Here is a 23,803-nt window from a genome sequence, read left to right as displayed (position 1 = left end):
CATGAGGAGAGTCCCCTGGGGACCCCTCAACGCTGAGGGCTATGGAAAAACCTCTCTTTACATTGGCCTTCTCCAAAACACAGGCTGCTGGGGTAAAAGAAACCGATTCCACACAGGAATTCAGGAACATTGAGTGCTTCAGAGTCTGTGGAACAGGCCTCAGGCAGCGGCAGCTCTAGCCCACTGCTAGGCGATGACAGTCTGGTGAGCAGTGTGCCTGGCACAGTCAATTCCGTTGTCTTCGGCCTCCTGGTTGGGATAGCCTTCCTGAGCTAACCTGGTGTACTCAGAAACCTCACTGACCCCAAAGCCCAGCAGGATCCTTCCTGTGGTGGGGTGCTTTTGCTTTGGCTGAGTTGACCCAGAGAATGGCCCATCTTCTCAGCTTACATGGCTGTTGCTCTGGCCCTTGAGCAGAGTCTGAGAACAGGGACTATTTGGGGTACCCGCTGGAGGTCTTCTTACCATGCAGCAGGCTTCGGGGAGGCACTGGGGGGACCATGATGCGCCCCATATGGGCAGACAGGAAGGGCTGGGCCTCTTGGGCTCCGCTATCCAGACTCCAGCTGCTGGGGGCTGCTGGCACAGCTGAAGGGTGGAAACAGATGGCATGAAGGGAGGTTACTTCTTGAGCCACCCTGTGGGAGAAGTACAGCCTGTGGCTTCTCCAGTGTGCACCATGTATCCAGCACACGGGTAGGGCATGCCAGCACTTGGAACTAAAAATACTGGCCAAGCAAGGCATTATGGTCCACAGGAGAGAGGGGATTTAAGCTGCTTAAGAGGAGGGCAACAGAGTGAGCTTTAGTCTAAAGAGTATTCAGGATGAGATAGCTGAATGTGCAGCAAGGAGTGAACATCTGCAGCCTCTGAGATCTTCCAGGAGAAAACAGGACAGAAGAGGAGGGTGGAGATGAGAATACGAGAATACAGAGAGCACAGGACATAGAGCTCCTTGCCAAAGTCTAGAGTCAGCTCTCCTACTGCACAGGGTCGGTGGGAAAAGCAGGGAGCAAGGACAGGTACCTGTTGGAAGAAAGTAGAAAGCCCAGAACTGCAGCCCAGATCCAGCTGGATCCACTACTTCCTAAGAGGAGGAGGGAGGGCTGTGGAGCCCATGAGTGCCCTTGGGCGTATAGAGAAGCCCAGTTCCTAGCACCCACATGCCATGGGTGCAGGGTGCAGTGGGCCCAAGATAAATAGAAGCACAGAGTGCCCTTCTATGTTAAAGGAGTCCATTGCCAGAATACTGTCCCCTCAGCCACAGTTGAGATGATAAGACTTTTCAGGAGGAGAAAGGAATGATGGCTGGACCTTGGGGTCTGAGCAGGAGCAGCAGGGGACATGTGAATTCTCTCGGTCAGCTCTTCCTAGAGAACAAATACCAGCAAGTAGAAATACGCCCTTTCTCTGTTGGAGCCAGGCAACCCCACTCTCCCCTTTGCGCTACTAGCAGCAGAGAAGCCGCTCACAGTCCAGGTGCTGTCACTGGATTTGTTCTAAGGCCGTGGTAGCTACATTGGGCCTGAGGTGGCTGAGGTTTGGGTTCTTCCTGGTCTCAACACAGAGATGGGAACTTCAGGGACTAATGGGAGCTGAGAGGCTTTGGAAGGGAAGGAGCTAGAGTCTGTCCTTTGAAAAGGATGTGGCCAGAGGGTCTGGGCCCCCTCAGCTGTCCAGGAATAAGATTGTGACATCCATCACCCTCTTCTTCCTCATTGTTCAGGAACTGGCGTGGACTTGCAGCAGAACACAGGGTAAAACTCCACTGTCTAAACAGCCTCAGTTCTGAGGAGGACTGCCCAGTCTCCTGGTATAGTTGATAGCTGGTGGCAGGAAGGAGGGGTATGCAAGTGACTGAGCTACAGGCAGGCACTTAGCTGATGCCTGAAAGAAGGAAGTAGTTCTGCATCTGATATGCATCAGGTGGATTTCACCAAATGACCTCCTCGGCCTGAGCCATCCCAAGAACAGGTCCCTCACCCACACTCCACAAGATGCAGAATGAGCTTTTTGGTCCTCATCACTGAAGTTCTTTGTACCTTCCCCACTCTGCCAAACAAGCACCTTCTCCATAAAAAGTCACCAAAGAAATGTCAGAGAATAGGAAGTTTGGGAATGTGTCTGGGCAGCTTCCCTAAAGGGGTTCTGACAACCCAGGATCTCAGATGCACACCTAGTCCTGGAAGAATTATGGGGCTGCAGATGTTTACCCACAAGGGCTCAAAGGAGTTCTAGGGCAGGAAGGCTATGGGAGAAGAAAGCTGACAAGGCTGTAATGGTTTACAAAAGGGTGCTTGCCTGAGGGACTCCACGTAAACCAGAGGTCATCAGGTTTGCCCTGCAGCCTGATGTCTGTGAGCAATGGGGCCAGTAGATCTTTGCCATGTACCGCAAGTGCACTGGGGCTAGAGGGAAAGCTAAGATAGAATGACTTATCCTAGGATAAGAGGGGTGATCCCCACTGTATCCTGTCACCTCCCTCTCTCATCGTTAACAACTGTCCAGCACTGGCCTGAGAGTGCCAGTGCATAGCCTATGGTCCTGAGGGCAGGCTCACCTGATCTGGGAGTCACTGCCTGGCAAAGAGATACCTGCAAGTGAGAGATGTAGTCCTCACAGGACTCAAAACCCTGACTGACAAGAGAATGATGACAAGTATATATACTTCCTACCCTGGAGGATCCAGGTAGACTTAAGGGAGCTACATTCTGGCCTGAGTGTTGCCATTGGGCAGACGTCTGATTAGCTGCCTACTAAGTGCTGGCCTTGTGGTATGGATATGCTTGCTCTGGGCTCAGCCTCTGTTCTGAGACAACGCTCCTTCTGCACCTACGGTTGCGCATGTCCAGCTCCTTGATGTAGTCTGGCCTTGGCCTGAGGCCTGAAACGCTCATCTGTCTGGATGGTGTAGACTTCTGGTCTGGCCGCCAGTACCTGTTTGAGCTCTAAGCCTGTCTAGACTCTTGGCTACTTCTGGGATTGCTCTGCATCTCAGCTGAAGAAATGCCACTGTGGATTCTGGCTCTCCAGGCAAAAAGGGCACTCTGTTTTGGGTCATAGATGAAGAAGTCCAAAAAGCTGCATGTTTTGGGTATGTACGACCTTGAAGCTATGAAGGCATCTTCAGCCAGTCTCCAGGCTCTTTGTGTCAGGGCACCCAGCTTCAGTGCCCACCAGTGTTTTGTCTCTTTAAAGAGGACACAGAGGTATGTCCTCCATCATGAGCAAAGGAAGAGCAGTAACAGTGGGGACAGCACATAGCACTCGATGAACAGGTACAATGACAATGTGATGATGGCAGCTTTGGAGGGACATGTTCTGATGGAATAGGGGATGACAGGTTGTATTGATGGGAACTGAATATGCCCTAAACTCCAATAGATGGAGCAGCTATGCAGAGAACCTTTGAGGAGAGGGGCGGAGATGAGACTAGGTTCTGGGTGGCAGGAAGGCTCAGCACTGTCCCCATTTAGTATTGCTCTCTGTTAAAATTAACTCAGATCTCCGTGTCTGGGGTCTGAGTCTGCTTCTTCCATCAGCTTGCAGAAGCAGAACACAGGGTAAAATGCCCACTCTCTAAACAGCCTCAGGTCTAAGGAGGATTGCTCAGTCTTACAGTATGGTTGGTGACCTTGCAGTAAAAGATGGATTCACAGCAGCTGCTGGCCAGAGTGGCTACAGGAGGACTGGACTCCTTTGGGGCACCTTGGACTTCACTTGGAGAAGCCTGTCTTTGGGAAATTGCATGTCCTTACCACTCCTTTTGGGGCTTATTTGGCCACAGGCCTGTTCTGAGCTCCAAGGAGAGATCCCAGAGGGCCCGAGCTGAGAAAGACCAAAGGGGCCACAAGGCCTGCTGAATTCTAGGGGTGGTTGGGAGGAGTCTAGGGAAGTAGTCCACAGTTTGCATACAGAAGCCCAAGTTTCCACAAAGGTGGGCTCAGGGCAGGAGGCAGCTGGGGCCTCTTTGAGGGTAGGCCTTGGGGAAGGAGAAACACAGGATGTAAACCTTAGCATAAAGCCAGACATAGGTTAAACGGTGAGCACAAGAATTGATCAGAATTCTGGACAGACAGACAGACCTGAGTGTTGAAGTATGGCTTAGCCCTGGCCAGCTATTGCTCAGGGACAAGAGTCAGATACTCAGGATGGGGACAGACATGGGGGGAAGGCACCTGGAGAAGGGGAACAATACCTTTTTCAGCCACAGACAGATTGGGATCACTGCAGGGTTTGCAGGCTCCAACCACTTGCTGGAACAGGGCTCGCTGGAAATTTGGTGGCTGAAGGAAGGAGAAAAACATTACAGAGAGTGAAAACAACCAGTTATATCTTTGGAGGCAGTGTTGTGGGCCACAGGAGAGGACACTCCGAGATCAGACAGGGAAAACAAAGCAATGGTACAGCTCACATCTGAGATATGCTGAACTGCAGCCCTAGGAAAGTCTGCCCAGGGCGTCTGGTTCTCCATGCTTCTATATACAATATTTGTGGTACCATCATCCAGTATCTGGCTGGGACCCAGGTTGTCTTATGTAGGGCCCAAGAAACAAAACACAGCTACCTAGGAGCATCTGTTTGCATCCTTTTTTCTGGCCAGGGAGATTCCCACTTCCCCATGAGCACTGACAGGTTTAGCCTCCTGGAGAGACTCTGCACAGGCCCATGTTAGCACCAAAGGTAGAGGAAAGGACAGCATCAAGCCTAGAGTCACAGAAAGGACTTGCTGTTTTGATGGACAGCTGCCAAGCAGACCTCTTCCCTCTACCTGGCAAAGGTGATCAGGCAGAGGGAGGTACCACTAAGAAACTCCTGGCATTCTGAGGCTAGGTAATGGTCACTGGGAGGTGAATTTTATGGACCCTCATAGAAGGGCAGAGGCAGACTGCCCAGGGGAGGGAGTTAATCCCTGCAGCTTCTTGATCAAGGTCCCCAGGCAGAGCATTTGGAGAGCTGTGCAAATGGCATGTAGAGCAGCCCCAGGAGGTAGTGAGAGACTTCAAATGGATGAGTGAATAAAAGAGGCAGAGTTTGTTCTAGTGAGGATGCCTCACAAAAAGGGAGGAAGAACATCTTCCAGACCAATGTGTCCACCATTGCCTTCTCAGGACAGGCTGCAAAGAACCAATTACCTCTGCTAGGCTGTTTAGGGATGAGGAGTCCAGGAATCTGGCCAGAAGGACAGAGAGCTACATGAGCAATACTGGTTCCAACCCTGCCACCTTTCTACTCAGATCTACACTCTGTCTGGATTGCTGGTCCTCAGGTTCACTGCACTCCACATCCAGGAGCCCAGCGGCCTTTTGAGGGATCTTACAGCAGAATGAGAGAGTCATGCAGGACAATGCAGAAGGCCCAGCAAATGCAAGGAGGAAAGCACAGGCTAACACGCTTGCAGCAGAGGGCAGTCAGTGCAGTGGGTCTACTACCTGTCCATTCTCCAGGATGGCTGCTGGATACATGGCACTGCTTGGGCGGTCCCGGTATGTGGGCAGCAGCAACATCATTTCACGGGCGTGGCGGTACTTATCTGGCAGAGAGGGAGAGCCTGTAACCAAGTGAGAACAATCAAGCACAGATGACAAGCCACAGATGGAGGGTCTGGCAGTCAAGCATCCTCAGGACTGGGGAACCAGGGTAGGTGTCCCTTGCAGTTGGGGTGAGAATGAGCTCAGCAAGCACAGGAGGAATGAAGCAGAGCCTGGTGGTTAGATGGTGGCAGTGGCTGCACCTCATGTCCCAGCCAAGGCTGACACACTGTAGGCTGGGGAGATGCAGATCCGCTGACAGAGCCCCCACCATGCTCAGAAGCAGAGGGTGAGGAGAGTTAAGAACTGGAGCAGGGTGGCTAGGGGTTCCCTGCATCCAGCACGCTTAGGAAATGGGTGTGGCCTGTACACTGGGCTCTCCTGGGATCCAGGCATGGGAACAGGCCAGCTTGCAATGGAGACACTCACAGAGACAGAGACACTCTGATAACGTAGCCACACATTTATTACTTGACATACTGTGTCCTTAGCCACTTACCTTCTCCTGACACCACTGGCCCTGTTCTCACCTGGCCCCCTACCACCTTTTCTCAGAGGCTTCTCCCTCCCAGATTATAGGTCCCCAGCACCTGACTTCTGCCTTCCTGCCAGTCTTACTGCAGCCCTAGAGCCAGGCTGGCTGGGGGCCAGGTCTCTGCACATAGTTTGCTCTCCAGGGTTTCTCTGTGAGACTTGCCCTTCTGTGAACTCAGGGTTCATGGAACTAATGTGGAAATCATGGAGCTTTAACCCGGGCTCTTTAGTTGACTTGATTCATGTTCTTCTCCTGTGAGGCCTCTGCAGTGATTTCTCCCCTAGCCTGAGGGACTGTTATGGAGGCCACAACATGCCACTGACTCAGTGGTGTGACTCAGTCCCCATGGATTCAGACCATAGCTATAGGTCCAGGAACTTGTCAACCGTGGCCCTTGAGAAGATCTTCCACAGAAGCAGGAAGAATAACTTGCTGGCTTTCCTGGGGGAATGGGTAATTTGGAAGGCCCTCCACATGTGCTCCCTGTGCCAGATACCAGCATATCCATGAGAAAGCACTGGGGGAATCAGACCCCTCACAGACGGATCACCTGGACCTCAAGCCTCTGGCTGGCTCTTATGGTTGAAACCACTCTCTGGGGTGTCCTCTGAGTGAAGTTGGGTAGTTTAGACCAACCCACGGGCTCCAGCTGAATCTGCAGCTGGGGTGCATCTGCAGCTTCTAGAGCTTTGTGTCCCTGGAAGTCAGGGTCTCTGGGGCTTTCCTTTGTGCAGTGCCAGCACTGTCAGTTTTTTTTAACACAGCTAAAAAAAGGTCTTCTTCAGCCAGCTTGCCACAGGAGTCCTTGAGGAATTCCTCTTGGATTCATTTCAGTCCAAGAAGATGAGGCTAAAATACTTTGAAGAAGTCAGCATAATAAATACCAGTAATGTAACTTTTTCCACAGTTGGTCTGAGTGATCCTGTTTGTAGAACCTCATAGCTGGCTTTAAGACCTAGTCTTTAAAAATGTCATTTCACTAGTAAGGGAATGATTAAAGTAGGATTTTTTAAACTCAACTTGAATTGCTATTTTGTGATTTTATTGGTTTCTATGTTCTCTTTTAGAGCTTGTATCCTTAGGCAATCTCAAGAAGATGGGCTATGTAAAGAGAAATGAAAAAAGCACCTATTCTCACTGATTGATATAGTGCTTTCCCAGCAAGATACTCAGAATGCTTCCTGAGTCCTGAAGGCCACAGCTCTAGACAGGACTACTCTCTGTTCAGTATGCACAGAAAAACACACAGCACCTTTACACCAACTCAGTAACATCAAACCCGTATCTAATGCCCATTCCACACCAAGCATGTGATTGGAACGTGGTATACTGTCTTGCTCAAATTGTCCATGGTCTCTCACCTCTTGGAGCTCATAGCCTGGCTCATAAAGAAAACCCCACATCTGCATATTCAATCCTGATTGGTGTTAGGGAGTTAGGATGGAGAGACAGCAGCCTGAAGGCCGTAGCCAGGGCTCAGGGGCTTTGCTGAAGATTCAGATTCGTGTTATGGTGGCCTCTCTGGGCTATGGTGGCCACAAAGGGGTGCTCTGAGCCACTACTAAATGTTTTAACTCTACAACTTCACTTTCCTCCCCCTGCCCCCTGCCCTGGGCAGCCAATCCCATGGTAGGAGAAGGTGATGGTTACTTTTCATGAAAGCATTTGAATACCACAAGGGTTTCTGTGTTCATGGGACTTCTGAATTATGTGAGTTGTAGTCTAGTAAACCCCAGTGTCACTGAATTAATTATTCAAGGATTATTCAAAATCTGTTTCCTAGCTCCAATCAGCCTTTTGATCAGCAGGGGGAGCTTTCAACTTACAAGAGTTTAGACTGTACCTTGCAGGTCATTCCTCTCAGAGGTTTCCAAAGCAACAGGAATCACAGCAGTATCCATGGGTATGGCAAGGAAGGCCACTGGTCTCACGACCACTCTTGGGAGTGGGGGAAGTAACCCCAATGCAACTTCCCTCAAGATCACCTTCTTTATGAAAGCTTTCCCCTCCCTGGTAACACCAAAAACAAACCTCAAACCGAGTAGACTGTTACCTCCCTTCTTTGCCCAGAGTACATCTACTACAACATCTACTACATGCACCTGAAAATATCAGTCTTCCTCTCTGATGCCATGTTACACAGAGTCTTCTATTTTGTCTCCCAGGGCCTAACACCTTGTTTGACAGACCTGTAACTTTCTCCAGATGAGCCTGCGCATGGATTGTATGGAAGTTGTGGTCTAGAATGAACTTCCTTTCTTTCTCACTGCCTCTGATCTTGTCACTATTCTCTGGGCCCAGTTCTATTTAACCATTTTGTTTACTTTTGCACCTAATGTTTACCTCTGAAAGGGAAGGGGCCTGTCTCAGCCTTCCTCTGTGTGATATTCTGGAGTTGGCTTGTCAACTTAAGACCACCAATGCCTTCCCTCCCAAACCTCCAAACCCTCCCCTCTCTGGTATATGGGTTGACATTAGTGACTTGACGAGCCAATAGAAACATAGGGACTTCCAAGGCTGGATAAAAAGGAGCCTTGCGGCTTCTTTCTGGGTCTCTTGGAATGCTTGCTCTGGGGAAAATCAGCTGCCATGCTGTGAGAAGTCTAAGTCACATGGAAAGGCATATATAGGGGCTCAAGTTGACAGCCCAGCTACACCAGCTGACCACCAGCATCAATTGCCAGCCATGTATGTGAGCCATCTCGAATATCCAGCCCATCTGAGCCTTTAGATGACTCCCACCAGTGACATCTGACTCCAAGTGAGAATTGCTCGGTGAGCCCTGTAAACCCACAGAATGGTAAGAGATGATAATACATTGTTTTAAGAAGTTTTGGGGGTGGTTTATTATGTAGCAACAGATAACCAAGCCATTTGAAGTAAAGAGGAGTTATTTCTAAACAAGGAGAAAAATATGTTCTCTCTATTCAGCACTGAAGTAGTGCACCACCAGCCCCACCCAGGCAACAGCCATGAGGATTCTTCACTGAGCAATCAGTAAAAGCTTGGTTAAGTGAACAAAAAGTCAATAGCTAGAAGGAAAAGGTGGTAACTGCCAGCCTGTCAGGTCCCCATCAGCAGGGCCTGCTTATTCCTTTTCTTTGTTCTCTTCAGGACACTGAGTATCTGTAACAGCCTAGAGGAAGTGTCTGACCAATGTCAAAGTGCAATTGAGTTCAAATGTCCATCCTTTGTTGCCTTCTGTGTTTATCAAGCATCATGATTCAGAGATCTGTCTTCAGCAAGAATACCAGATAAAGTCTTAGATATGTCTGAGCATATCTTAGAGACGCTTTAGGTTACGGAAAAGAACAAAACCAGAAGGGATTACAAAATCTGTTTCTGCAGCTCTGTTCAGGACTATTTACCTTAAGACACTGGAAATGCTGACCTCCACTGCAGCATTCATGGCCCAGGGTTTCTTTTCTTTTTATTCCCAAAGTCGTTTTTCAGTAAGCCTTCTTGATAACACCTGTCACTGCTCCTTTTCTATGTCTGCAGCCTTCACATACTGAAATCTTCAGCATGCACCAATCTTTTGGATCATTTTTCCTATTTAGTACTAGAAATATCTGCTTTCAAAGGCTGGCTCCCCTTTTCTGAACCCCAGAGTCCATGTTAGGAAGGCAATATGGACGGTGGAACGGGCATGAGAGTGAGGGCTGGTGAGTGTAAAGATCTGTGCTCCAAACTGGCCATGAACTGGCTAGATGGCCTTTATCCCCTTGCTCTGGAAATGAGGGCTTGGTCTGAATATTTCAGGTGGAAGTCTGACTGTGCCTGCTGCAACCATACACCACTTCCCTCTACAATCTGCCAAGGCTTTTCCCAGGTGGTCACTGCCTCTTTTCACTGTGCCACAGGCCATCACTCCTACTGTGGGCTTCATGGGTTTGTGTGCTTTGGAGAGATTCTTTCCTTAACGACTTCTATGTCATACATTTGTACTGTTTTTCTTTGTTTTCAGAATAAGGAGAAGAACGAAGAGACTCCCTCCCTCTGAAGCCTGGGAAGCAAGAGCCAGTGACTGGCTGGCAAGCTCAGACCACTGTCACTATCCTGCATAGCCAACCCTGGGAAGCACTAGAGCTTATTTACCCCAGCTAATTTCCATTCCACTGCAAGGACAGAATCATCTTTCACTTGGGAACTAGGATTAGAATGTGAAAAAGATGCTGGCTCTCAAAGAACAATATTTATTCAACTAAACACAAAATCAAGCAATAATTGGCAAAGTAAATAGGTTTTTACAGAGTCATCTTTCCTGAGAAAGCCTTTCCCAACTGAAGAAAAATTTTTTGGTTGCTGTTACTGTTTTAGAATAACATTTTCCAGGGTTAATTTTAGCCTCCAGATTTAATTCTGATACTTTGTCATCATGCCTGATTCCTCAAGACAAAAGACTCACTTTGGCCTTGACTTTTTTCATCTTTGTTCTAGCACAAATTTCAATGGGAAAGAAGTAAGCTTTCTTCTAAGCTGTGTGTCTTTTCACTGAGGTAGAAATGCAATGGCTGTCTACCTGGGGGCTGCACAGCAGCTCAGAGCAGAGTCTAAAGCCAGCCAGAGAAGAGGCCTGGAGGCAGGAACTCTCGAGTCCTTAGTGGTAAAAGCACAAATGAGTATTCTCTAAGTCACAGGGCTGCTCTCAGAGACACAGCCACCGATGAGAGGAAGCCGAGTGGGGTTGACGAAGACCTCTCTTCTCCATTCTGCAAGTAGTAACCTGCCATCCTTACCTCGGGCACTGGAAGGGGCAGAGGTAATCATCTGGGATGGTGCTGAGTGAGTGGAGCTCAGGCTGGAGGAAGAAGGGCTTGCCTGGGACGAGGACAGAACAGAGACGTTGGTGATTGAGCCCTGGTACCTGGGGTTGGGATACACAAGCTGCAAAGGGAGAAAAATCAGCAGGATAGAGGTCTGAATGGCCAGGACTTTAGGGCTGGCATAGAGTTGCTTTTTCATGAGGTGCTCTGCCCCAGTGCCATATGCTATACCCTGAGTCCTGATGGAGGCTAGGCTAATGGCTGGGGACTAGGGGTCACCCACACCACCCATATGGAACAAGGTTGTTGGACTGGCCATACTATGGTGACGATGGAGGAAGCAGGACTAAGCCAACAGGAATGCCAGGCAAGGGGGCAATCTGGCAGAGGATCTTTCCCATGGGATATCTGAAAGCAACCAGGACTGAAGCTGGATTTTCTTCTTGGGAAATAAGGCCTGGGAACTGAGACTTAGGATGGTGTGTGGAGGAAAGGTGGCTTTCTAGCTCTGGTGAGGGGTGTTCTGAATTCAGGAGCTAGAGAATTAGACAGTGTTGCCAGCCCTCAGACCAGACATTCCAACAGCAAGGTGAGTCCTATAGGCATGGTACCCTAGCCCACTCTCCCTGGACAGCTCTGGTACCTGCATGTGGTGGTACAGGTCCTCGGGAGCATCGCCCATGGAGCCATCGCCCAGCATCACCATGTTTCCTGCTTCACTAGACGCATGTGAGGAGAGAGAGGATGATGAATGGCGGCCTGTGCCCATCAGGTTCATGGGGCTGTGAGCAAGAGTGGAAAACAGGGAGGAGTCAGGCTGATGGCAGGTGGCAGGGGGACGGTAGAGCGGAATGTGTGACACAGTCATCCCTGGTCTCAGCTACCACTGATTTGCAGGGTTCCATAGACAATGCTCATACCCATCTGAGTCCTGGAACAGTCCTGAGCTGTACCCTGCTACTCAGGAGCTCTCGGTCTGGGAGGGACTATGGTGTAGTACACTGGACAAGCCTCTACCTACAGCACATAGCTTATGGCCACTCAGTTTGATGACATTAGCAGTTTCTTAGGAGGAATACAAGAAAGATATGCCAAATCAGGTCAAAGATCTCAGGTCCCCCTTTCTATGGGGTATTAGTCTGGGCCAGTGCCCACCACCTGCCCACACCATGATGGGATCTGCTCCTTGGTCCGAGGCTTCTTCCTAGTGTGGAAGAAGCCTAATAGCTGGCTGTGAACTATCTGTGGGCTTCCTTCCACATGTGTGGCCAAAGCTTTGTCAACAGCTCTCCTCTAGCAATACCAGGAAAGCTTCTCATTCCTTTGTTCCTTATTTATTGAGTGCCCACTCTGCGCTGAGCTGCCACTTACACTGGAAAACAAGCCTAAGTGAGGGTCTGTCTCACTGGTCTCCTCTTCCAACCTGGCCTTCCTGCCCTAGAGGCTTTCAGTATTCTCAGTTGAGACCAAGCAAACCAGTCTTTGATATTCACATCACTATGCTGTTTCTTCCTTAAAACTGATCTGGTGATCCTCATTCTTCTTGGGATCAAGTCCAAAGGCCTGCATGAACAAGAGCTGGTCCCAGCCCCTTTCCATGCCCTGGAATCCTACACTCCAGCCACTTGGCTCTACTTAAGAGTGCTGACCAGGCTGGCTTGTTTATATCTTGAGGCTTCTGCATGTGTCAGTCAATTTGCCTGGATCTTGCCCTGTTACCCTCCTAACCCCTAGCAAACATCTACTTATCCTTCAAGACTTAACCCAAATGCCTCCTCCTCCACGCTCCCACAATACCATGTATATACTTCTCTTGCACAGGACAGTGACTGACTGAATGCAGAGTGTGGGTCCTATGGCAGGAGCCATGGAAGTGTTTGCTGTGTGCATGGGTAAGAGGAAATGTGAGTATACACAAGGACTCTTTCCTCTGACCCTTAACAATTTAGACTTACCTCTCTGGAGGGAACCCCCACCTCCTCAGCCCTAAGGCCATACCTGTGCCGGTGGGTCATCTTGATGCTTTCCGGACTCATGGGGCTATGGGATGCCAGGACATTTCCCCGTGGGGTGCTGGTGCCTGAACATGCAGGACTTAGCTTATCCAAACCTGGAAACTCCTGTTGAGAAATGAATGCCCCTTCATAGAGAGTAAAGAATAAATAAGTAACTAAGGGATGGGAGGGAAGAACTGACCGGTGATCAAAAATGTAAAAGAAACAAGGTTTCAGGTTGGCTGCACCTGAACTGCTGACTTCCTTTGGGCAATGCTCCCTTCACAACTAAAACACCCTCCTAACTGCACTGGAACCTAGATCAAAGGCCATGTGTGAGGCCCCAAGTTGACTCTACAACAAGAGAAGCACATCTGGAATGGGCTGAAGTTGGTCTGAGCTCATAGGAGTGTGTTAACAGGTTTTCTCACTATGGAATAAGTGGAACAAGAACTGGGAAGAAGGAGAGGAAGAGCTTATTCTTAGTTGTCAGTCAGTGGGCACTGATTATATAAGGATTGGTGCCAGGTTTTATTAGACTGCTAAATGGCTCAGGTCTTAGTGACCTGGGTTGTCTGTGACACAGTCTATGGGGAGACAGGACACTGATGTATGTAACTGAAAAATAGCACAGCTCTCTTTTAGCTTAATTAATTCATATTAAGTATGTAGATTTCTTGGCAGACACTTCTGATCTCAAACCCTGCTGGGTAACAGCATGTTCATTTGTGTCCCTGTGTGCAACTCAGAGGAAACAGCTGTTCAGGTTTCCTCAAGTCCTTCAAAATCTGTCATGAACCAGGGCCGTAAGTCCACTGGGGATATTTCTGAGTTTGGCCTGAAGAAGCACCAGCATTTCTACTCACTTCTTCCAAAGCATGCAAAGGGCTAAAATGTGTTTCTGTAGCTAGAGAGAGGATATATGTGCACATAGAATAATTTGAAGCTTATGGGAAAGTGTTTTGTGCTTTTTGCTACAACCCACATGGCAGAGAACTTCCCTAGTGACCAGGCTCTTGCCTGCCTGGGTCATCTGCTGTGGATGGGGAAGTCTGCACATAGCAAAGACCAGTCAAACAGACAGGAGACTCTGGAATGAGAGCCAGTGAAATGAAAGCCCACCAGACTCAGCAACACTGCCTGAGTTCTTAACTAAATGGACACTCCAATTTTAAGGCAGAGATTTAAAAGAGCTTCTCTGCATGTTTCACCTTGAAATGCCATCGGAGAATCATAACAGAAGGGAGAAATTTCAGGATCTCCAGGCTTTCCTCTGGAAAATGTGCCACTACCTCTCAAACTACAACAAGCTTCTTTTTCTCTTTTCATGCTGTCCACACTTATCCACACAGGCTGAGACCTGCACTGGGAGTCTGGAGGGACAGAGATGACCAGAACCTGCAGCACCCAAGAACAAAGCAGGTCCACTCCAAATGGGTCAGGCCCACTGAGTCTAAGTAGTTCAACCTCCCTCGGGGCTCCTGTGGCCATGGTTATTCCTAGAGGGGGACTTTTTGCTCCTGACAACCTTGTGCAGCACTGAACAGCTCTACTTCTTGTCTCCCTGCCACTTCTATGCAGTGGTCCTGGGTGATGAGAAAAGAACTTGGCTTGGGTGCCAGATAGCAGCAGGTAATTGGGCTTATACCCCTTAAGATCTGGGAGCCAGCCCATTTAGCAGGAAGGCATCTCTAGAAAATATTTGGAGTCAGCCCCACAGTTGAAAATGAGGTCTGAGTATGTGAATAGGGGGCTCTATCCTCAGCCAATCAGCATTCTCTCTAAGATCCTGCCAAGGAAAACTGGTCCTGGAATATAAGTCCTGTTTGTGTGTATAAATCCTTGGGCCAGACACTACTATGGAGGCTGAAGAGCTGGGCCAGAGTTAGGGAGATTTTCAGGAGCCTGGTCCAGCCCCAGGACCTGCCTGACTCCTTTAAGAATGGCTAGCATGAAAGTACTGCTCATCCTAGGCTCTCTGAGATGTGAGCTTGGATCACCAGACATGATAGAGGAAGCTGGAAAAAAGAGCGAAGGAGGAAAAGAGGGAGGAAAGGGGGTTGGAGAAGAGGAAAAAGAGAACAGAGGGAGGAGAAAGAATGAAGAAGGTTCCAGTATAGCTTTAAGACTGGATGTGGAAAAAATAAAAATAAAATAAAAAAGAATGAAGAAGGGCAGGGAGAGAGGAGGAGGAGGGAGATGGGGAGAGAAGCCTGGCTCAGGCCATGCCTGTCTCTTTAGGTTCTTGGGACGAAAAACATCTCCAAAAAGATCCCTACATGTGGGCCACATACTTTAGCTCTTTTCCTCCACATATCAAAACCTGTTCACTAGCATGCTGCCTTGAAAATTGTTCTCTGCCCTTGAATCTGGCTCCTCTTTTGAGAGTGAGTGAGTGAAGGATCCTCAGCATCCTTCCCCTAGATGTAGCATCTATCCTTGTCCCCATCCCTCTGTAGTGAGGACAGCCTCTCTCCCTGACCTGGCCTCTGCCTGACCCAGCCCCTGCCCATGCTCCCTCTCTCCTATTTTCCTTTGGCTTGTGGCGTAGGTCTGGAGGAAGTGACACCTGGTTCTACTGCAGGAGGGGCGGGGCAGGACAGGGATCAACTTACGTGGTAGAGACTAGCCCGCATCATCTGGAACTGATCAATTAGCTTCTTATGCAGAGGCCGCATTTCTGGGTGCACAAACTTTTCATGAACTGCTAGCCCAACTCCAAGGACATGAACCTATCAAAGTCACAAACAAGACCACTCTGTGAAACATGAGCAGCCCCTGAGAACTGAAGTCATCTTGTAGTGCATGGCTTTTCTTACCTGGCTGCTGGCCCCTAAGCTCTCCAACACATACCTGCTCCTGCATAAGCTCCTTGAGCTGGGTGATCTTCTCAGCATCTCCTGGGTGCTTGTTGATGTAATCTTTATCAAAGAAGGCCTGTGAAAGGAAAGGCCAAGTCAGGAAGACTTCCCAGGACTACTACTTAGGTGGGGCCCAGGAGACTTGAGTCCACTGATGCCACCTAAAAAGCAGCCAGGCTGTCTCCTTATAGGTACAAACACCAGTCTGACCTGTTTGAACTTCTGGCAATTAAAGGTGTGTTTTTTGTCTGAGAAGGATTAAATGTAGCCAAGCCATCTAAGTCTGGATGCTGACCCCAGTCCTTTATGGAGCCTGGATGGCCTAGGTAGGGCAGGCAGGACTGATTGGTGGACTGGGAATAAGGGTTAGCCTCTTATCCAGCCTACGACTCACTTCTTATGAAGGGCTGGGCTGCACTCTTGGAGGGCACTTAACATTGTCCCATGATCAGGATTACAGGTTACCCATCTCAGAGTTCAGAGAATAAAAATGAAGAAAAGGCCCTACCAGAGAACTGTGCCAAAGAAATAGGGAGTGATAGGGAGTGTAGGGCCTCATTCCAGGACCATCCCAAGTTAGTTTAGCCAGGAGAGGGCACGTAGGGAAGGCTACCTAAGGAGGTTACAATCTTGAGCAGAGAAGCCTGTGAGCCCCCTTCCCAGCCAGGCTACCTGCGTGGGTTTGGTCTGTGCCCACAGCTTACCTCCTGATAGCGTGCAATGCCTCCATTGACAGCTGCATCAATGACACCATTCAGGCACATGCTTAGTAGGTTGATGTTGCCATGCACCTGCTTGTGTTGATACTGGCTGATCAGGGAGCGTAGCTCCTGGTTCTTATTCTCAACCACTTGGATGGCATTCTCCAGAGGGCTCACCTCCACCTGGGGGCACACAGCACACAGAGTCATCCCAGAAATGATGATAACCCCTCATCATACTTCTGAGAGCTGGGGTCTAAGATCTGTGATACTGATTCCCCTTCCTTGCTCCTGTAAACTTGAGACTCCCATAGTCTTTTCTGATTTATAGGCACTTGGACACTTCTGTTTTCTCATTTATAGGCACTTGGAAGTATAGCAAATAATGAAGAACATCAGTTCTGAAATCAGAGCACTCTGGTTTCTTGAATCTCAGAGAATAGTTTTCTCATATGTGAAGTGGGAGGCTGAAAATACCTGCTGCTCAGGGGCGTTGTATGGATTAGACGAGAGAAGGTACATAAAGATCCTAGCACAGGGTTGACCTGTGGGAGCCTAGGCCAGGCAGGTGGCCAAAGCTCTCTTTTTCTTCAGTCCTTAGAGAAAGGCCCCCAGAGCTGGAGCTGAGGGAGCAGTTGTGAAGCTCAGCTTCATCTGAGACATGTCTCACCAGTTCCCTCCTCTCCACTTCAAACCACCGAGAGATGCCAGGCAAGCTGTGGGTCAGAGTCAGCGTGGTACGTTCAATCCACAGGCTCTGTAGGGAGGGAAGAGGCACGTGTTAGGCAAGTTTTGCCACACTCTGCCTACCTGAGGGATAAAACAGTGGTGAGTTCCCAAGAAAGTTGGGCTTGCCCCTGGACTTGCTATGTGCACCGCCCCTGTTTTCCTAGATTTGTTCACCTTGAATTCATTCTCCTTGTCCTTGGGGCCTTTGTGAAAAGGTCTGTCGTACCGGAACTTCCTCACATTGTTGACGCGATAGAAGCTCTTGACACGATCTGGAACCCTATCCATCTGCAGAACATCCACATAATCTGGAATGGGCGTCACTGCATAGATCTGCAAGTCTGGGCAGGAAGTGAAGGAGAAACCCAGACTTGCCAGAGATGAACCTGAGAGGCTGACCCCTGTTATCGCCTCAAATGGGAGAAGAGTACCATAGCCCCTGCTCCTTACTGACAGCCTAGTGGTGGAGGCAGTGGCATTTCTAGGGGCAGATCAGACCCAAGCACAGTTACGTTAAATCTCTATCTGCTCTCTCCCCGTCCCTGCTCCAGTAGTGAGTCTCATGAGCACTCAGCCAAGGTGAGATGCCAACAGCCAACTGTTCTCTGGTGACCCTTTAAGAAACAAAGGGAGAGAGGGGAATGTAGGTATGCACCTCACAGGAGTGAGAGAAGGCTGCAAGGCTCTGGGCTTCCTCCCCATAGGTAAAGTGTATTTACTGAAGAACAACTTTTAAATAAAATACTGTTTGAAAGTATTTTCACATAGTCATGGCAACTGTCATGTGGTCTCCAAGGAAGCTGTGTGTGAAAGGTGAGGGGTAGGGCAGTGTTGACATTTAGACTTCCAAGTGCCACCAAACCAAAGGAACTCCCCATCTCTTCTCACTCCTCACATCCTTGGGACCCTGCCTCAGTTCCCCTGACGATGACAAGGGACAATAACATACACATGGGAGTGGAGCAGGGCACAACACAGGTGGTATCCCTGTGACAAGAGCCCTGATAGGGCCCGAAGTCACCTTGTACAGTGATTGCACCTGGCTGCCTGGGCAGACTCCTCATAGGGCAGGATGGGAATTAAACTGTTGGAAGCAGCCAGCCTGAGGGATAAAGGACCTCCTGAAGCCCCACTGATGACTAGGTTACCCATGACTACGGGCACACCACTGCTTCCTCTGTGAGGTATTAGTGCCTTGCTAAGTGTGTGCTAAGCAATGAGGACACACTCAGATTTAGGGCTATGGGATACCTAACCTGTATAATTGGCGATGTAGTAGAGGGGCAGCTGACTGGGTGGACCTCACCTCCCAGGGCCCCTGTCCTCCTCCTCCCACCCAGTGTCAAAAGATACACTGGGCATCACACTGTAGGATGGCGTCATCAGGATGGTTGGGGTGCTGCATAGCGACAGCCTGCGGGAACTCGCTGAGCATCCTCTGCTGGAAGGCTTCCAGCCTCTCGTAGTCATGGCCACGGCACACGTATTCTTTGTTCTGCCACAAACATAAAAGCACACTCTATGTATGCCTTGCTTACAGCCCCCCACCTCCACACTGGAGTCAGGAGCTACATATAGGACAAACATATCTTAGGAGCCTTCTCGGTATCAGGCCCTGGGGCAGGCACAGGGCATTGTACTCAATCCCCAGACAATCAAGGAGGGAGAAGAAAGATGAAGGGAGAATTACACTGTGGTGTGGTAGCCCCAAGGGAAGGGACAGGCTGCAAGAAGCTTGAAAGAAGGAGAAAAACCTTACCCAGCAAAGAGAGCAAGGTGGGAGATGGGATTTTAGAAAAAGCTGTGTTTAAAAAAAGTCCTGAAAGGTCCACCTAGGGCCGGGCACGGTGGCTCATGCCTGTAATCCTAGCACTTTGGGAGGCCAAGGCAGGTGGATCACAAGGTCAAGAGATCAAGACCATCCTGGCCAACATGGTGAAACCCTGTCTCTACTAAAAACAGAAAAATTAGCTGGGTGTGGTGGTGCATGCCTGTAGTCCCAGCTACCCGGGAGGCTGAGGCAGAAGAATCACTTGAACCTGTGAGGTGGAGGTTGCAGTGAGCCAGGATTGCGCCACTGCACTGCAGCCTGGTGACAGAGCAAGACTCCATCTCAAAAAAAAAAAAAAAAAAAGAAAGAAAAAGAAAGGTCCACCTAGGTCAGCCTGGTATGGTACGATATGAGTGGGGAAGGGCAATCTATGTGAACACCATGACGACCAGGGCAACAACAGTCAAGACAGGAAAAGGCAGAGCTGGAAAGAAGGTGTTTGTATAGAGAACTGGTAGAAGGGTGGCTGAGGAGGCTGGCGATGTTACCAAACAGTGATTGCTACAGGTGCCACCAAATAGTTTTAAATGGGGCGGTGATCAAGTGTGTGATTTTGAAGGATCACTTTTATTACTTGAGAGAAACAGTCTAAATGTTGCCCAGTGCCCAGTAGGTATGCAGTAACTGTTTATTGCATTAATAACCCTTTAGCAGCAAATTCCTTTGCAAACATGTTAGCAGAACAAATAAGCATCATTTTAACTACACGGTTCTTAAAACTTTATGTTATGTCACATTTGGTTTGGGTTAGGTCTCAGTTTTTCTCTTTGTGGACTGAAGTCTTTTTGTGGACAAGGTACCCCCAACTCTGCTTGCTTTTCCTACTTCATAGCTGGTCATGAGTGGGTGGCTGGAGGAAGACAGCCTGCCCACCCAACTGCCTAACCAGACCCATTTCAACAAAATGGCATCAGGCACTGACAGCCCTTCTTGGCATGTCTTCAAAGGAAGAAAGAGAGAGAGAGGTTTCACAGGGCCAGCCATATGCTTCCCAGGACAGGGTTAATCACAGGGCAGACCTTGGAAGACCCTGACCTTCTTGAAATAGGATTTCTGTCTCCTTTTTACTTTCCTTCTCACTATGGGAGAACTTGGCTAAGGCTGGGCCATGTGTCTGTATTGTTTTTTATTTGTTTGTTTATTTATTTATTTTTGAGATAGAGTCTCACTTTCTTGCCCAGGCTGGAGTGCAGTGGTGCAATCTTGGCTCACTGGAATCCCCACCCCGTGGGTTCAAGTGATTCTCCCACCTCAGCCTCCCAAATAACTGGGATTGCAGGCATCCGCCACCATGCCTGGATAATTTTTGTGTTTTTAGTAGAGATGGGTTTTGCCATGCTGGCTAGGCTAGTCTTGAAATCCTGATCTCAGGTGATCCACCCGCCTCAGCCTCCCAAAGTGCTGAGATTCAGCTGTGAGCCACTGTACCCAGCCTGGGCCATGTGTCTGGATGAATGAGAATGGAAGGGCACACTAGAAGTGAAGTTAAGATCAGGAGGAGTAGGTTGGCCTCTGCAGTAGAACAGACCAGTAGTCAAAGAACAGAAACATTGATAAATAAAACTGGCAAAGAAAGTGCTTGTGAATAACTGGCCTTTTCATATCATTCTTATGTGCAACCCTCACCAGTGTCTGTTCATGGGTCAAATGAGGAGAAACAGAAATTCCCTCAAGAAGGGAGGGTTGGATTTTTCCTGACTCTTTACAGATTAGTAGATAATCACATTTGTGAGGCAAGGCAGGCAGATGGTCCAGAGAAACCAAGCTGACAGAGCTAAAGTAATAGATGGCCTGTGCATTCAGGATGGTAGGAGAGTAGCCTAGCCTTCTGGGGAAGGCCCAGCAGGAAGAACGCACACAGTATTGACCTTGAGGCTGACTGCTGGTTTCATGTTCGCTTAGGTGAGAGCCCCAGCATCCCCACAAAAGACAGATCTGGCTGCCACTGCTTTGTACCTTATTCTCACCATCTGCAAGGCAAAGAGCTACCTCCACTGGGACTTATTATGTCTGCCACAGACGGAGCAGCTGAAATAAGGGACGGTAGCATGTGAGTTGGCCAATGAAATTTGTATGCATGAAATTATACATGCATTATACCTCTCCTTGAGATTTCATCTTGTGTGGAGATGGGGATGGATTGATGGGTGGTATTTCCTAACACCCCTTGTTATTCTTCCTCCATTACCAGGGTCTTTGAAACCACATTTGAACATTTGGACTGTTACTTGTGAGCATGACTTGGATGGTTTAGATGCAGGTTTTATGCCAGGTCCTGCTTGTTAGAAAGCTCCAAGAACTCTGAGACACTAATGTGTCCTGTGACATGAGCATGAAAAGGTAGAAAAGAGGTTGGACTGTGATGGTGCATTCCTGCTTGGCAGCAACAGAAACAGGGGACATCAGAGCCTGATTCTGTAATATCCAAAGTAATGATGTTTTACAGTGAAATCTCATTTTTGATGTACAAACTGTGGATCTATACAAAAGAAAGAAAATGGGGATCGCAAGAAACCATAATTTGCAAAGATAAAGTGAGAAAAAGGCAAGCTATAAAGCCAGCATCATCAGTTTGTCAAAGGACTTTCTGGAATTGGTTTTGGTGTCTAATTCTTGTACAATAGCCTCTACTTCTTTTGCTGACCTCCACCACCTCCATTGTTATTATTTTTTTGAGGTAGAATCTCACCCTGTCACCCAGGCTGGAGTGCAATGGCGTGATCTCAGCTCTCTGCAACCTCCGCCTCCCGGGTTCAAGTGATTCTCCTGCCTCAGCCTCCCGAGTAGCTGGAATTACAGGCACACACTACCATGCCTAGCTAATTCTTTGTATTTTTAGTAGAGACAGGGTTTCATCATGTTGGCCAGGCTGGTCTTGAACTCCTGACGCCGTAATCCACCTGGCTCAGCCTCCCAAAGTGCTGGGATTACAGGCATGAGCCACTGCACCTGGCCCCATCTCCATTGTTCTTATATGATCTATACTGATGGGGATAGCAATTATGCCACTTCTGAAATGCCTGGGCTGGATGGTCTCTAGAGATGAAGGAGGCCCAGATCTCTTCAGGAAGCCTCTCTATTCATTTCCATTCTGCTACTAGAAACATTCCTGTGGAACAGAGTTAGAGCCTTCCTGGGGATCACAAGTAGGAAGAGTGAGCTTGCTGTCTCTGTCATATTACCAGTGCCCACACAGATCATTTTTCCTTCTAGCCTAGAATGATTACTGCCCAAGAAAAGTACAAGTTGACCTGCCTTACTTCTGCAATGTGGTTAGCCTAGACTCTGCTGCTAGCATACTAGCTTTTTTTTTTAAAATAGCTTTAAAATTAATAAAGCTATTAATCTTGGTTGACCTTTGATGTGATAACAAGCTTGTTAGTGCTCACTGGCTAAACCAATTTCTCCACGAAGACAGGATCCCAAACATAGCAAAGGGAATTTTCCCAGATACTTGCTGAGGCTGTGGAGAGTGAACTTTAGTTAAAGATATTGGAACTGGGGGGTGATCAGAGATTAAGTCTCAACTGCTCACAGGGCCCATGCATTAGGGCAGCTTCGTTTAGATCATCTGAGAACACATCTCTATGGGACTCAGCCTACAGTGGATGTTGACTACTCCTGGAGCCTCTGAATTGTGCCGAATAAATAAGAAAATCACCACTGGTGTCAGTAGATCTATGCTCAGTCATCCTTTCCACTCTTTTTATATTCCAGCTCAGTCTTCCAGGGAACAGTAGAGAGAAAAGGCTGTTGTCATCCTGGGTGAGAGAAGTGGCTGCCTAGCAGAGGCTTTATACAGCCAAACCCAGTGCTTGGCAGCTCCCTCAGGATCCCAGGAGCCAAGTGCTGTGTCCTCCAGGTTCTCTCAAACCAACAGTTCTCCATCCTGGCTGCAGCCTACTGTTAAGGTCAGGGGTTTACTGGTGCCCAGGCTGAGAAGAGTCACAGTGGAGGTTCCAAGCACTGGAAGCAGAAGTTGGAAGGTACCTTTGGGACACTCTTAGGTCCTGGTCACTTCCTGAAGAAACGCCATTGATTTGGTAAGAAAGCCTCCCTCACACATTCCTGGTAGCTACACAATAACAGAGCACACTAACACAGAGTCTGAAGTTGGCAGCCAGTCCAGTCAAATAAAGCCAAATGCCAGTTGTTAACTGGTTCATCCTCTGTAAAGAAGTATTCAGTAGAAGAGGCAAAGAGGGGAAGAAAAGAATACAGGTTTTAAGTGCATTATGTGTAAAATATGTAAGTTCTTGTGACCACCTGAATGGACTCACCCGAAGGAAGAAAGGAAACTTCCTTCCATAGAAGCCGACCCGAAAGAACTCAGGCTCCAGGCGTTGCTGCTCCATAATGTTGTCATAGTAGCTGGCCTCCATTTTCTGTGAATGAGAAAGGCTTTCAGGTTGGCTTGACTGCTGTTGGTATCCACAGCAAGTTCTCCCAAGCTCAACTGGACAGTGTCTTCTGGAAAGGGATCATGGCAACTCAATCTAGATAAGATGTAAGTGAGCCTCTAGACATGATCAGCCTCTCTCCAGGGAGCTGTATCATGGAATAGAAAGCCCTCCATCACCATTGTCTGATGGTGGGATGGGGACAGGCCTGCCCACTGCAGTCCTGTGTAGCTCTGAATGTCCTTTCCAGGGAGTAGTCTCAGCCCTATAGAGATCTGGGCTTCATACTTGGGAGGTACACTTTTAACATGGACTTTTTCTGCCCGGGGATTTCTGGTTTTGACTGATACTCACTACACCAGTTGACCTCTGACTAGGTTGCTTATAGCTGGCTATCAGCAATTCTCACCACCATTTTGCATCAGTCCAACTCTTGTTCATTTCTCATCTGACTA

The 23,803-nt window shown here is 48.7% G+C and overlaps 1 protein-coding gene across 5 annotated transcripts in view; it reads right to left on the bottom strand.

Moving 5' to 3' along the window:
* DOCK3 (dedicator of cytokinesis 3) overlaps window positions 1-23,803 on the bottom strand; it is a 610,183-nt gene that overhangs the window by 4,107 nt on the left and 582,273 nt on the right. For 3 of the 5 annotated variants that reach the window (XM_064367135.1, XM_064367137.1, XM_064367138.1), the window contains 13 exons: window positions 23,229-23,333; window positions 18,471-18,612; window positions 17,292-17,458; window positions 17,059-17,145; window positions 16,392-16,571; window positions 15,680-15,763; window positions 15,442-15,558; window positions 12,831-12,952; window positions 11,476-11,614; window positions 10,806-10,953; window positions 5,433-5,551; window positions 4,199-4,286; window positions 466-588 (listed from right to left, as the gene is read on the bottom strand). In XM_064367135.1, the coding sequence (XP_064223205.1) occupies window positions 466-588; window positions 4,199-4,286; window positions 5,433-5,551; window positions 10,806-10,953; window positions 11,476-11,614; window positions 12,831-12,952; window positions 15,442-15,558; window positions 15,680-15,763; window positions 16,392-16,571; window positions 17,059-17,145; window positions 17,292-17,458; window positions 18,471-18,612; window positions 23,229-23,333 (1,621 nt within the window). The remainder of the gene's footprint in view (window positions 1-465; window positions 589-4,198; window positions 4,287-5,432; window positions 5,552-10,805; window positions 10,954-11,475; window positions 11,615-12,830; window positions 12,953-15,441; window positions 15,559-15,679; window positions 15,764-16,391; window positions 16,572-17,058; window positions 17,146-17,291; window positions 17,459-18,470; window positions 18,613-23,228; window positions 23,334-23,803) is intronic. The other 2 variants (XM_064367136.1, XM_064367139.1) reach the window with 2 other exon arrangements.

This window comes from Aotus nancymaae, unplaced genomic scaffold (assembly GCF_030222135.1).
Source record: "Aotus nancymaae isolate 86718 unplaced genomic scaffold, 86718_ANA_hifiasm-v0.15.2.pri h1tg000067l, whole genome shotgun sequence".
Taxonomy (NCBI): domain Eukaryota; kingdom Metazoa; phylum Chordata; class Mammalia; order Primates; family Aotidae; genus Aotus; species Aotus nancymaae.
The sequence above is the reverse complement of the archived record's forward strand: the minus strand, read 5'-3'. Positions and strand labels throughout refer to the sequence as shown.